General features: G+C 30.8%; 3 protein-coding genes across 5 annotated transcripts; 2 read left to right on the forward strand and 1 right to left on the reverse strand.

Annotated features, from left to right (window-relative positions):
- Positions 1–2,601: 2,601 nt before the first annotated feature.
- LOC145091665 (vesicle transport protein GOT1-like) lies at positions 2,602–5,574 on the reverse strand. 3 transcript variants are annotated; one of them, XM_079029436.1, is made up of 8 exons: positions 5,440–5,574; positions 5,050–5,156; positions 3,849–3,940; positions 3,673–3,753; positions 3,438–3,535; positions 3,269–3,350; positions 2,927–2,975; positions 2,602–2,786 (listed from the first exon to the last, which is right to left on the reverse strand). In XM_079029436.1, exons 2-7 carry the CDS (start codon positions 5,078–5,080, stop codon positions 2,937–2,939), a joined length of 423 nt encoding a protein of 140 aa, XP_078885562.1. In that variant the 5' UTR covers positions 5,081–5,156; positions 5,440–5,574; the 3' UTR covers positions 2,602–2,786; positions 2,927–2,936. The 3 variants fall into 3 exon arrangements, with proteins under 3 accessions (XP_078885562.1, XP_078885560.1, XP_078885561.1); XM_079029434.1 differs by lacking the exon at positions 2,602–2,786 and having other exon boundaries at positions 2,795–2,975; XM_079029435.1 differs by lacking the exon at positions 2,602–2,786 and having other exon boundaries at positions 2,795–2,975; positions 5,397–5,532.
- Positions 5,575–6,309: 735 nt separating this feature from the next.
- Positions 6,310–8,642, forward strand: LOC145091666 (ras-related protein RABH1b-like). The gene is made up of 6 exons (XM_079029437.1): positions 6,310–6,625; positions 7,523–7,593; positions 7,696–7,784; positions 7,863–7,974; positions 8,070–8,160; positions 8,236–8,642. The coding sequence occupies exons 1-6, from the start codon at positions 6,509–6,511 to the stop codon at positions 8,374–8,376; spliced, it is 621 nt and encodes a 206-aa protein (XP_078885563.1). The 5' UTR covers positions 6,310–6,508; the 3' UTR covers positions 8,377–8,642.
- Positions 8,643–11,384: 2,742 nt separating this feature from the next.
- Positions 11,385–12,885, forward strand: LOC145091667 (glycine cleavage system H protein, mitochondrial). Its single transcript, XM_079029438.1, has 4 exons — positions 11,385–11,620; positions 11,698–11,786; positions 12,369–12,539; positions 12,657–12,885. The coding sequence occupies exons 1-4, from the start codon at positions 11,521–11,523 to the stop codon at positions 12,783–12,785; spliced, it is 489 nt and encodes a 162-aa protein (XP_078885564.1). The 5' UTR covers positions 11,385–11,520; the 3' UTR covers positions 12,786–12,885.
- The last annotated feature ends 65 nt before the right edge of the window (positions 12,886–12,950 follow it).

Consider the following 12,950-nt stretch of genomic DNA (forward strand, 5'->3'; position numbering starts at 1 on the left):
TATGAATAATTTAAAATATTTATCTATTATTACTTTCCATACACTAAGCTTTATATAATTCGGAACACATCATTGAGACCATATAATTTTTTTTCTACATTCTGATATAAACTTTTATCGTAGTCTCGTATAATCTAAATATACGATGTGCTTAATTATTTTTATTAAAATATATTGTCTTTATATCATTATAGGTAATTTTTTTACATCTCCTGTTAAAAAGAAAGCAATGTTATAATCTTCAAAGTAACATAAATATACCACTTCATTTGTTAACTAGGATTATACTTGTTATATAGAAATTTGTCGGTGTAAAAATAAATTAAACTAATTTTTGGTCATTCTCATTAAGAAATATATGTTTCTATATATTGATAACTATATAATCAGTCGTTGTTAACAAACAAAACTCATCGGATTGAATTGTAATTTTTGTTTATATTATATTTTAAGAAGGTACAACTTCATACGTTAAACAACTTTGTGAAAATAGTTATTTTCGATTTCGACTATATTTGTACTCTCAATATCAAAATTTTTGGCTTCATTATTGATTTAATTTTTTAATCATGACTATTTTAATTGTATAATTACATTCCTACACAACACATATGAATATGCCTAGTTGTTAATGAATGAAAAGATCTTCATAGAAAAATATCCGATTACACATGTAAATCTTTCTTCACGATTTCATCCCATGTCAATCTTGGTTGACCCCTAAATGCCTCTTCTTATAACTACAAGCTCACACCTTCGTAGGTCTACATGATATAAACCACCTCAATTGACATCTCGATTTTTATTCAACCAATGTCACGTGGCAGCCTCTTGTACATCTTAATTTGTAACCTTGTTTCTTAGTTGATAACCTCATATTCCTTTCAGTACTCCTTTCTCTGGCTTTTAATTATTATCATTTTTATTATTCTAGTACCAAAAAATACCCACTAAGAAAGAGAACATTATTTTATGGTGGAGTGGAAAAGGACAAGAAGTTGTATGTACTTTGGCATCTCTTGGATTCATGAGTCCTGATATATATAATAATGGTGGTCACAAGGGACTTGAGAGTTGAGAGAGGGAACCCATCTGAAGACATTTAGTGAGTGAGCCATTAAGTAATGGGATAAAGCAACAAAGAGCATGGGGTCCTTTCTTCTTGTTTCGTTTCATTGTGGTTGTGGTCACCCTTTTGGATCTTTTTTTAGTTTTGTAAGAGAAGTTGTCATAGCATACATGCAAGCATGTGGGTTACCTTTTATTACTTGATATTTTCATTTAGTTTCCTAATGTATGTTGGCCTGAAACCAGTTTTGGTAGGGACTTAGAGAGATGATAATATGATATTTACCTTTTCTTCACTTGAACAAACATATAAAGTATTAGTAGGATTCATTTGTGTAATAATATATAGTTGATATATCATGGAAAAGACCACCCGTTATATTATTATATGTATAAGATGACTGTTACAAGAAATTAATGTAATAAATGCTAAATATCTTGACACTATCTAGATTTAGTATTCCAATATTTCCATGTGAAATTGCTATGTGGTCTTTTATGTAGCAAAGAAGGCATGAATTGGTAATGAACATGAAGTGTTGACTCAACAATATCATGATTACGTTTCCAAAGGGTGTTAGATGAGTGTGTAGATACATGTGGATTTCCCCCTTGTGGTACACTTACGTTTTCCAAGTTTAGTGTCTACATGTCATGTATACGTGTCAGACACAAATTACATGAAACAAATTATAAAATGTATCAAACTCATTTTTAAATTAGAATAATTTTGAAATACAGATCTAAAACAAACTCGTTTTAGCATGTTTAAATTACTAGGAAGATTGTTTTGCTTATGATTAATTTTGAACCAAACTGATGCAACCCAACAAACTAATTTTTGCAATTTTAGTTCTCTTACAATCTCAACAACAATAATAACCTCATATAAAGTTCAAATCAGATACAACATACACGATTTTTCATCAATCATATATTGATTTTAAGCTTCAATTTTGGATGATTTTTTAATTGATTTCTTTTTGAAAGAAATCAAGTTTGCATGTCAACCATAATTTTCATTTTAGCATCGACGTTGCATGTTTGATTAACTGCTGGATATATTGAAAGCGATTTCTTAAAAAGTAAAGAATTAATAGGTAATTTTGAATAAACCAAAGATCAAATTAATATTTTATTTACATTTCCAAATTTATCAAGAACTGTCAAGTCTTTTGAACTATAGTCCTATTGAGCAGTTTCACATGGTAGCCGACATTCATATATATTAGTCCAATAAAAAGAAAACAGAATAGCATAGTAATAAATTATTAAGGGAAAATAATATAAACCTCATTGTAGTTTGATATGTTTTTCATCTCATGACCAAATAATAAATTGTCACTTGATAATTACTTGCTCGCAAGAGATTAAACCTTTTTAACCAACTTTTATGAACATTTTTATCAAAAGAAAATGAGAAAACCACCTTCACGAGAAGGCACACATGCCAAGTCCTTTTGAAAAAAAAAAAAACCACTATTGTCGCATTTGAGCTAATATAGGTTTAAACCAGTTGTAAGTGGGAGAAAATAAAATGTAATTTGTGTCCCATTAACATGAGTCTGTCTAATGCAATGCGCACCAAACACAATATGTTCTTGTTTTGTTCTTTACAGTCTTGTTCTATGAAACAAACGGGGGCCTTACTAAACCCGTTTAATCCAATGGAAGCAGCTTAAGGTCTATGACTTATAACCCTCATATAACCACGGAAACTGGGAAGTAAAAAAAAAAAAGCAATGAAGAAATATCTAGAAAATATACACAACCAAATTGGCAAAGAAAAAACAAATGATTTTCTAATTTAACAAGCAAAAAAGGTTAAAAGTTGTAAAGGTAAGAACCCACGACACACCATTGAGTAGTTATACTGGCACCCTTTTGCCACGATAACGATCCAGCATCTGCACACATAAATCAAGTAAGTTATTTTACTCTATATTTCTAAACACTAAACATACACCAGATTAGAAACTACAACATAAATTCTATTACGTTCAATTTAAGTTACTAATCATATTGTGATGGAACATAATTACATCTATACTAATATAGTACTATTTGTAGAAAAAAAAAGTGTGATTTACAACAGTTCTTAAAAAAAAACAATCATAGTCAGGGAAATGAGAAGATATTTTAAACATCATTTATCCAGACTGAGAAGATATCAACATTTACAAGGATTTGGAAAGCATACCGATCTAAGGTAAGGCTGTTGAAAAATCCAACCAATAACAGGTATCTTCTGCACGAAAACTGATAGTGTGGGCCAGAATCCACTGCATAAATGGAATCTTAAGTAATTAACAGCAAGTCCTATGAGCAAAAGCAATAAAAAAAAACTATGAGAAATGTATCAAGCAAACCTGAAGAGAATAATGAATCCATAAGCCTCTGCTGCCATTCCTATTACAGGCCACCCAATGATAACAAAGAAGAATCCAACACCAAATGAAACTGTGCCCTGTAAATGCAGTGAATGAATCAAAGGATAGATAACTGGATGTACAAAAGAAATATTTGATCACACACAAGGAGAATTTTATGAGTGAGTATTAAAAAAAAAAAAAAAAAAAAAAAAAAAAAAAAAAAAAAAAAAACCTTAAAGTTGCTGCGTTTCATGAAGAACTGCAAGGAGGACTTGACTCCAATGGTCATTATCACTCCTGAGATGAATAGGATCTGGTTCAATACCAAACAAAATTGACCCTTTGTTAGTAATTGTCAAATCAGCATCAGCAATAAAGAAAATAGAGAAATGGAATAAGACACCCGACATTGCCAATAGCAAGAAGCCCCTTGTCGAAGAAGAAAATGATTCCCAAAAACGAGAAAAAGACACCAAATCCAGTCAATCCTAACCCGATCTCTGTTTCATCAACAAAAAACAACTGATTAGTGGAGTAATATTCACAGAGAAAGAAAGGAATCACAAAACACTAATTAAATCTGAGCAATTCTCTTCTCCAATCTCCATGACATTCTTTTAGTAAAAATACAAAATCTGGAACCTGATCTTTGTTACCATACAAACGTTAATTATTTAACTCAGTTTTTAAAAGTAATCTAGTGTCTAACGAAATATTCCAAATAAGCACCAATTTGGCATGTCCCATATTAGCTGCATGTTTCTTTATTTGGTAATATTTCAAAATAAAGTTATTTATGTGTCCATAATCAATTATTCAAGGAGACAATTTTGGTCCATAAGATAACCTTTGTTTTCTTTCATTGCTGAAAGACTTAGACATGTGATTAATAGTCTTATATTCTTATAGAACTATGTGCCCTTTCTATTGCACTGAAGGGGAGGAAATCTTGCTTAGTGCATAATGCATTTGAATGCAGTGGTAAGGTATTTGTGCAAAGAATTCACACTGGTTGGACAAAAAATATGGCAAAGAATAGTTGAAGCACCAATTCACATAGATAAGCAAATCTCTGCTCCATGAAGATTGGCCAATCAAAGGGTCTAGGTTTTTTTTTTAAGTTTCTAATCTTTAAAACCGAGCCAGCTAGAGTAGAATTTCAAACATATTGGTTCTAAGGCAAAATCAAGGCTCAGGGTTCAGACTCCAGAGAGCTCATCAATCAGATTGCACAATGTCCCAGGCCATACAATTATTCATCTTATGTTCATAAAATACAGGAGTCTATCCGTGACTCATAACATGTATCAATCATCAGCTGCATATTAAGCCTTGATTACCAGGTGATTATTTGTTCTAAATTATAAACCCCAAACCCAAACATTGATACTACCATGACTTTATGTTATACAGTATTGTAGCATCATAGTTGGCAATGATTATACTAATACTCTAATACGATCAGATGTATAGAATAGTCTATATCAACAAAAAATTCAAATTATTGACAAGTGCAGGTTAACTCCAACATTATGATTTAAATTTATATATACAGTAACTTCAAATTGTACGGGGGTGCAGAAAAAGAGCAAAGATGCTGAAAACTCACTTTTCCAGTCGTTCATCTCTAAACCAACCATCCTGTCTACTCGGATGAAACTCTCCAACGACTAGATCAAATTGATTTCCGCAGACTGAATCAGAAGCAAAACAAACCTAATACAGATGAAATTAATCAATATTAATCCAAAGTAAAATAAAATTCAAACTAACAAAGTTCTAACTATTATGAGATCACGCAATCGATTTAGGGTTTTAATACGCAAAATTCGGCTTAATTAAGATCTCAAAACTCAAATCTTCTTAACTAAGATCACCGATCTGACACGCAAACGAAACAAAAGCAGATACCGAATTTACAAAAAGTGATAACAGTTTAATAAAGAACAAACATACAATTCGGCTGTGTAACTTCAGAAATCGTAGGAGATAGATAAACCTGTTTCAGAAGGAGATAAGCACATATATAGTGTGTGTGAGGACTCGGAAGATGAGATGGTAGAATTTGTATTCTCCCAGTCGGATATCGTTCTTCTCTCTGAAGAAATCGATCGTCATCGACGCGTTGTTTTTCAAATTCAGACCTACGCCTAACAGCTAACTTGGTCCCTCTACTTTTAGGTACTAGTATCTAAGGTCCCTGTACTTTTAGGTGATAGTATCTTGGTCCCTATACTTTCCAGTATTTTCAGTTAAGGTAATTAACTACTTATACCATTGTTATTCGTATATTTTTTTTGATGTTGGCCTTCTTATATTATATGTATTTCTAACTCGCATTTAGGGGGTGTTTGGATAGGAAAAAAAAGAGGTGATTATTGCTTATTCCCATAATAAGCTAATTTGAGTGTTTGGATAAAATCTAGCTTATTAAGCTAAATAAGCTAATTTTAATAAACATTCCTCCCCATGCTTATTGCTTATTGTTTATTCTCACCACAAATAAGGTATAAGCAATAAGTTAAAAATCTAATCCAAACACCCCCTTAGTGTTTTGCGAAGTTTGTTTTTCATGCTTATTTACTTATTTTGTTTGAATACATGTCTAACCGGAGAATGATAAAGACTAGCTATTGATGTGGTGTTTTCCATAATTGTATTTAAAATGAGAGTTTTAATAAAAGACCAATTTAAAACTTTTATCTTAAATAATTTTAGAACTTTTTATTTAAATGACAAAATAATCATTTTTCAAAATTTGTCGGTGCCAAATCACAAAAAATTATTATATTTTGGACCTGTGCAAAACCGTTTTTTTATGTAACTTATCTTTTATCTACAACAAATTTTGCAGTTTACCCCATAATCAATCTAAACAAAAAGGAGTGAAATTTTAAACAAGGGAGACTCGATCAACTGTATTGCTATTCCACCCAGCGACTCCATTTCAAATCAATTCAAAATTGACTGCTTAAAACACGATTTGCAACTCAAAATCTGAGAGGTCTCTAGCAGGATCATCATATTCCAGTACTACTTCATTGACGTGATTCCATCAAATCAACAAAATGGCACGAGCATCAGCACTAGCAAAGTACAAGCTAGTGTTCTTGGGTGATCAATCCGTCGGCAAAACCAGCATTATTACTCGCTTTATGTATGATAAGTTCGATACCTCTTATCAGGTGCGAAAATTGTTATCCTTACACTCATTGAATCAGATCTTCATAGCAGTTTGTGCAATTATCATGTCAAATCGGCGATCTGATTGTACCGAGTCCGTTTCTTGCTGTTTCGCTGATTACAAACAGATCTGTAGTTTTCTTTTGCTTTCAATTCTGTTGGTATAAGTTTTCTATCCCGATTTGAATCGTGTTTTAGAAATTGTGCAAGGAATTTGAGTTTTACTTAATCAATGTTGCTACAAGGAGTAAGGGACTACGGGAGTGTCTATTTTTATACAAAATCATGTCTCCACCAAGTTCATTGAGATGTCACTGTATCATGATCTAGAATCCTGCTCCTGTGTTACTTGTTTGGGTATAATCCGTGAACTCTTTTGACCATATGATCATGCTCAGAGGAGATTAGCATCTTGTTTATGGTGCTTTTAGTGAAGCACATTTATTGTTCATGTTTGTAGCTTAGGATATAAACTCAACCAGACAATAATGGTACATACTGTTAGTCTCAATATATCGATTTATTACACTACCCACCTCCTTTCCAATATTTGAGATGGTTTCTGACTTTTGCAGATCAGAAACCTTTCTACTGGTTGTATTTCTATAACTTTTAACCAACTCCTGTTATTCTAGTTTCAAAGTCAAAATGCATATTTGATTCTTAATACCACATATTATGTATGCACCCTTTTCCACTTGATAGTTCTTGTGTGACCAATTAGCTACTATGTTATCCTTTCTAACTGACTAAACCATCTGTTTTCAAAGACTTCTTAAGAGATCATCAAAAGTTAAAATAATGTTTCTGTTGTATTAAATGTTAATTTTAACTTACTCTCTTGAAATCAAGCTCAATTCATATATACCTTAAACTAAATCAAGTTGTATGTTGATCAGGCAACCATTGGGATTGACTTCTTATCTAAAACAATGTATCTTGAAGATCGGACAGTTCGTCTGCAGTTATGGTAACATGTTATAAACTGCAAATATTTACTTTTCTTGATGTCATCTTACACTTTGAATATGATAATTACTATATCTTACTAAATTGTACAATATGATCTCAGGGATACAGCTGGGCAAGAGAGGTTTAGGAGTCTCATTCCAAGTTACATAAGGGATTCTTCGGTTGCTGTTATCACATATGATGTTTCAAGTATGACATAATTCAATTACCATTTTTCAACCCACTTTTTCAAGATTTGAAATTTATCATTTTTTTTTATATAATTAGGTCGGCAAACTTTTCTGAACACTATAAAATGGATCGAGGAAGTGCGTGCAGAGAGAGGTAGTGATGTTATTATTGTTATGGTTGGGAACAAGACTGACCTTGTGGACAAAAGGTGATCATATTCGTTTCATAGCATTGTACTTTCCAATTGTTATTATCTATATAAAATATAAATGATGTTTATTAAAAAAAAAATATATTCACCAGGCAAGTGTCAGTAGAGGAAGGTGAAGCCAAAGCTACTGAGCTCAATGTGATGTTCATTGAAACAAGTGCTAAAGCGGGGTTCAACATCAAGGTATGCAAAAAAAAGTTTTGTTATATTTTTTTTATTGGAAGTTAAAATTAGAAAATGATTTTTATTTTATTACAGGCTTTATTTAGGAAAATAGCAGCAGCGTTGCCAGGAATGGAAACACTTTCATCAACAAAACATGAAGAAATGGTTGATGTGAATTTGAAGTCAACAAGCATGAGTTCATCTCAGCCTGAATCTGGTGGTTGTGCTTGTTGATGATCAAAGTTGAAAAGTTTGGAAACAAAATATTGTGTTTATTGGTTTGTTGTTATCATTTAACCACAAATGTATGTAACAAAATTCGTATGTTTTTCCCTTTTCATTTGATATTATTACATTTGTGACGGGAGTAGAATCATCCTGCATTACTGAGGTGTAGTTTTTTTTTATGTATAAAAGGATTTATGTGGAATCGCCAAGATTTTGAATTGGTTTTTTGTATTGATGAATATTTTAAATCAAGGTATTTGTGTTTGGGAATCTGCATATTTGTTTAATGTAGAGGTTTGTGATTATGTTAAAATATTTTGATTTCATTATCTGGCTTGTCTTTGTCTTGTAAACAAATACAATTTGCGCCTCTATTTTTCTGTATATTTTATATAAAAAAAAAGTTCTCCATTGACATTAATTTATCTCTGAACAAATATCTTAATTATTTATAAGTAGTAAATATTCAGTAAAATATCAACATGAATACAATAATTCATATATTAATTAATTATATACTTTATACTTACTATATAAGAATTTTAAATTCAATTGGTCAGATAATTAGAAAAGTTAGACATTACAAACTACTAAAAAGTAGGTCGTGTAGAAGTTAAATAAATAAATATTGATAAAATATAGATTAAATATTATTTCGGTGACAACCGTTGTAATATTTAAAGGGATAAATTGCATGCAAAACAATAATTAAGAGCTTATAAAAATTTTACTTATCTAACGTAGTAAAGTGTTTGCTATAACTTTTTGAAAAACTTTTTTCCTTTTATGTCTTCACCAACTTTATTTAACAATAAACTATCTTTGTAAATTTTCTCCGATGTACGATTTTTTAAAAAAAAAATCTTTTCATTAGTTAAACATTTGTTCTCATCTATTAGGTGTAAAACCCGTATAATACATGAGTTGATTAAAAAAATTATATATCAAAGTGTAACAATAAATATTTTTTAAAATAAAATTTTGAAATAAGGAATGAAAAACATAAATGTTGGCTAAAAAAACACCATATTTTACCATATAGACACCCTAATTTAAGTTTGAAATATTTTTATTGGTTGAAACTGCATTGTTTTCAGAAAAATATGATTATAAATAGTTAACTATATGTTGACTTTTGAAATATTTATTATAACATTTATTACATTTAATACTTTACACATATAAGTATAAGGATTATGTGACTTTAATTTAAAAATTGAAAAATCTAGAAATTGACATGTGATATTATTTTATTTTAAAAATATAACAAATGACAAATGTCAAAATTTATGAGAAATTGACATGTGGCAAAATTCAGTGACTCACGTCATCTAATTGGTTGTATTTTAATATTTTAAGCACATACCATATTTGATGTTAAAGTTGTTTTGACTAGAATGATGACGGGTTGAAGAATTGTAAAAAAATGAATTCCACTCCAATGCCATGCTGGTTATAAAATGTTAAAAAACCATAAACCGTTCTATTAGAGATGTTTAGAATGAGAAGTTAATTGATATAGATATGAAGAAGTTTAATGATATTGTGGTGATAATGCCGAAATGGGTTTAATGATCAAGTTGAATGGTTATTGAATAATCCAAAGTGTCTTTATTTTTTTTAACTTTATTAAGCCCAAATTCTAAGAAACCGTATTTTTTGTATATTGTTTGGTAGCTTGAGGAAAGGTTATTGATTATTTCTCAAACAAAGAAGAAGGAAGTTTCGTGGGCTTGGGTTGGATGGGCTTTTAGCAAAATGATGGTTGAGCATGAGAACCGATGCTCGCTTTATTTGGCCTCGAACAATAAAAGCTGTTCACAATCACTTCGGGCTAATTCCCCGAAGAATAAGAAATCCATCCCCGGTACATGGGTTAAGCATAAAGAAAAAAAAAAGTATTAGCTCCCACGAATGATGTAATCTATTAAGCTCATGCTCGTTTTGAATTCCCTCTTTGTATTTTTGTGCTAGCTTTACTCTTTTAAGACAATCATCTATGACAAAATGAAACCATATTATGAAATATTAAGATATTTATAAAAATAGCGGATTAACATAATATCTGATTCCCATAAAACAACTGAACTAGTATAACATCTAAGATTTTATAAAATATATAGATTTTTAATAAATCTCTAAATTGATAAATATCTAAATTATAATTTATCCTGATATTCTATAAAAGTATATTAAAATGATAAATGATAAAAACAATTAAACATGATGATATGAGAATATTTGAAATAGACTGTGTAGATTATAATATAAATTTAAATAACAAATTGATATGGCAATGGATTAATTTTTTTTTTGTAAGGGTTGAATGACCAAATATAATCTTAGTTACCAAGCAATGAACTAGTTATCAATATATCAATAATTCAATTTGCATGTCATATATTTGATTATAAACTTATAATATATATGTTTGATTTAAACACCATGTCAATCTTTTGAATATAAAGTTTATGTCAATATTTTAAAACCCGAGTCGACCCGGCTGGTTCAACTGGTTGGGGGTAGAAGGCAGGGTCAATTGAGAACGGTTTTTTGTAAAAATACTTACCGGATTGAACCAGCTGGGTTTCCCCTAAACCGCGGTTCGATTGCTTATATCGAACCGGTTAAAACCAGATTGACCCGTTTTAATAAGGCTTGGATAGTTGGATACAAGTAGCGAATGTCAAAACAACGAGCCGTTTGCGGTTTCTTCAATGTTTTTTAATGTTTAAACTTTATGGACATCAAATTATTGGTTTTATATGTTTATGCATATTATGCAGGAAAGTAAAAATATATAAAAATAAAAAAAGACCATAAACCGGGTTGACCCAACGGTTCAACTAATTGAACCGGTTGACCCGTGAACCAATCATGACATTTAAAACATTGGTTTATTCGTATATCATTTGGAATGCATATCCTCACTAATATGATTAAATTTTATATAAAAATAAATATAGAAATAAAAAAGCAAGTAGCCCATGAAAGTTTTCATAGGATGAGGCCTTCATTGCCGACCATTCATCTGAAGATAACAAAAACCCTCTAAAATCACAACTTCTCAATCCCCATCATATCTGCTTCTTCTTCTTCTTGACCCAAAAACACACACACTCAAAACACACACACACATACACACGCTTAATGGCTCTTAGAATGTGGGCTTCTTCCACAGCCAATGCTCTAAGGCTATCCACTTCTTGCAGACCTCATTTCTCCCCTCTTTCCCGATGCTTCTCTTCAGGTAAATTACATTTCTACCCTTCCAATATATCTGTAATCCATGTTAGTTTTTCTTATGTCCATTGAGAGGTGTTGCAGTTGTGGATGGGTTGAAGTATGCAAATTCACATGAATGGGTCAAGCATGAAGGTGCTGTTGCTACCATTGGTATTACTGACCATGCTCAGGTTCTTTTATCTATTTTTTTTCTTCCTATTTAATTTTATAATTTATTGTCATTAAGAGTTAAATGCATATTTATGCAACATCCTTTTTTTTTTTTTTTTTCAATTTATACAACTAAATGTTTTTTCAAATTACGTATGCCACAGCGTTTCATTTTACGGCTAAAAGATCCATTATTTTAGTTATAATTTGTTTAACTAGGTAAATCTGAATGCATAAGTTGTGTCACTTGGATAAATTGGTAAAAAAGTGAAACCTTATCCTCTAAATTTGAAAACATTGTTGCATCAAACTGAAAGCTTTTTAATTTATCGACAATTTATGTTTGGTTTAATGTCATAAATAGATAACGAATTATTTTTTTCTTCATAAAACACCATTTATTTTAGAAAAAAGTTCATTATAAGTTGAGCTAATGGAATTTTTTGGTTACAAAATATACCCTTTTTTCCATGGTTTTAAAACATTCAAGTTGCTTATCTTTTAATGATACGTTTTTTGAAACAATAAAAAAAAAAAAAACAAATATCTATACCTATTTATGATATTAACTCTTTATGTTTTTAATTGAAAAATAAATATAGGACCATCTTGGAGAGGTGGTGTTTGTGGATTTGCCAGATGCCGGTGGCTCAGTAGCCAAAGCCACCGGTTTTGGAGCGGTGGAAAGTGTGAAAGCCACCAGTGACATTAACTCCCCGATCTCTGGAGAGATTGTGGAGGTGAACTCAAAGCTGAGTGAGACTCCTGGTTTGGTAATTCTCTCTCATTTTCAATTTAGAAATTTAAATTGTTTGACTTAAAAGTCAAAACATACGGATAAGATATTATTTTCTATTACTAATAATGTATAAATTTCACGAATGTTAAAGATCAACTCAAGCCCATATGAAGATGGATGGATGATTAAGGTGAAACCAAGCAACCCATCGGAGTTGGAATCATTGATGGGTGCAAAAGAGTACACAAAGTTCTGCGAAGAAGAAGACGCTTCTCACTAGACTTGAACATACAAAATGTCCTATGAATTTTTTTTCTTTTTCGTTTCTTCCTCAACTAACTGAAATCTCAGTTGTTCTAAATAAATGATATTATTTCAAAGGCTTGATGTTAATTTATTATCTACTATAAATTATGATACAAGTTACCCGTTCATGTTACCACAT

The sequence above is a fragment of the Lactuca serriola genome, chromosome 3 (assembly GCF_051521515.1).
Source record: "Lactuca serriola cultivar US96UC23 chromosome 3, Lser_US96UC23_V15, whole genome shotgun sequence".
In the NCBI taxonomy this organism is placed as follows: Eukaryota; Viridiplantae; Streptophyta; class Magnoliopsida; order Asterales; family Asteraceae; genus Lactuca; species Lactuca serriola.

Bases quoted from the DNA above. Each gene is read 5' to 3' on its own strand.
- LOC145091667 (XM_079029438.1), top strand. From the start codon at position 11,521: ATGGCTCTTAGAATGTGGGCTTCTTCCACAGCCAATGCTCTAAGGCTA. The intron at 11,621-11,697 runs GTAAATTACATT...GAGGTGTTGCAG, and splicing joins TTCCCGATGCTTCTCTTCAG to TTGTGGATGGGTTGAAGTAT. The intron at 12,540-12,656 runs GTAATTCTCTCT...CGAATGTTAAAG, and splicing joins TGAGTGAGACTCCTGGTTTG to ATCAACTCAAGCCCATATGA.
- LOC145091666 (XM_079029437.1), top strand. From the start codon at position 6,509: ATGGCACGAGCATCAGCACTAGCAAAGTACAAGCTAGTGTTCTTGGGT. The intron at 7,594-7,695 runs GTAACATGTTAT...ATATGATCTCAG, and splicing joins ACAGTTCGTCTGCAGTTATG to GGATACAGCTGGGCAAGAGA. The intron at 7,975-8,069 runs GTGATCATATTC...TATATTCACCAG, and splicing joins ACTGACCTTGTGGACAAAAG to GCAAGTGTCAGTAGAGGAAG.
- LOC145091665 (XM_079029436.1), bottom strand. From the start codon at position 5,080: ATGGTTGGTTTAGAGATGAACGACTGGAAAA. The intron at 3,536-3,672 runs GTTTTTTTTTTT...CTGCATTTACAG, and splicing joins TGAAACGCAGCAACTTTAAG to GGCACAGTTTCATTTGGTGT. The intron at 2,976-3,268 runs GTATGCTTTCCA...TTATGTGTGCAG, and splicing joins AACAGCCTTACCTTAGATCG to ATGCTGGATCGTTATCGTGG.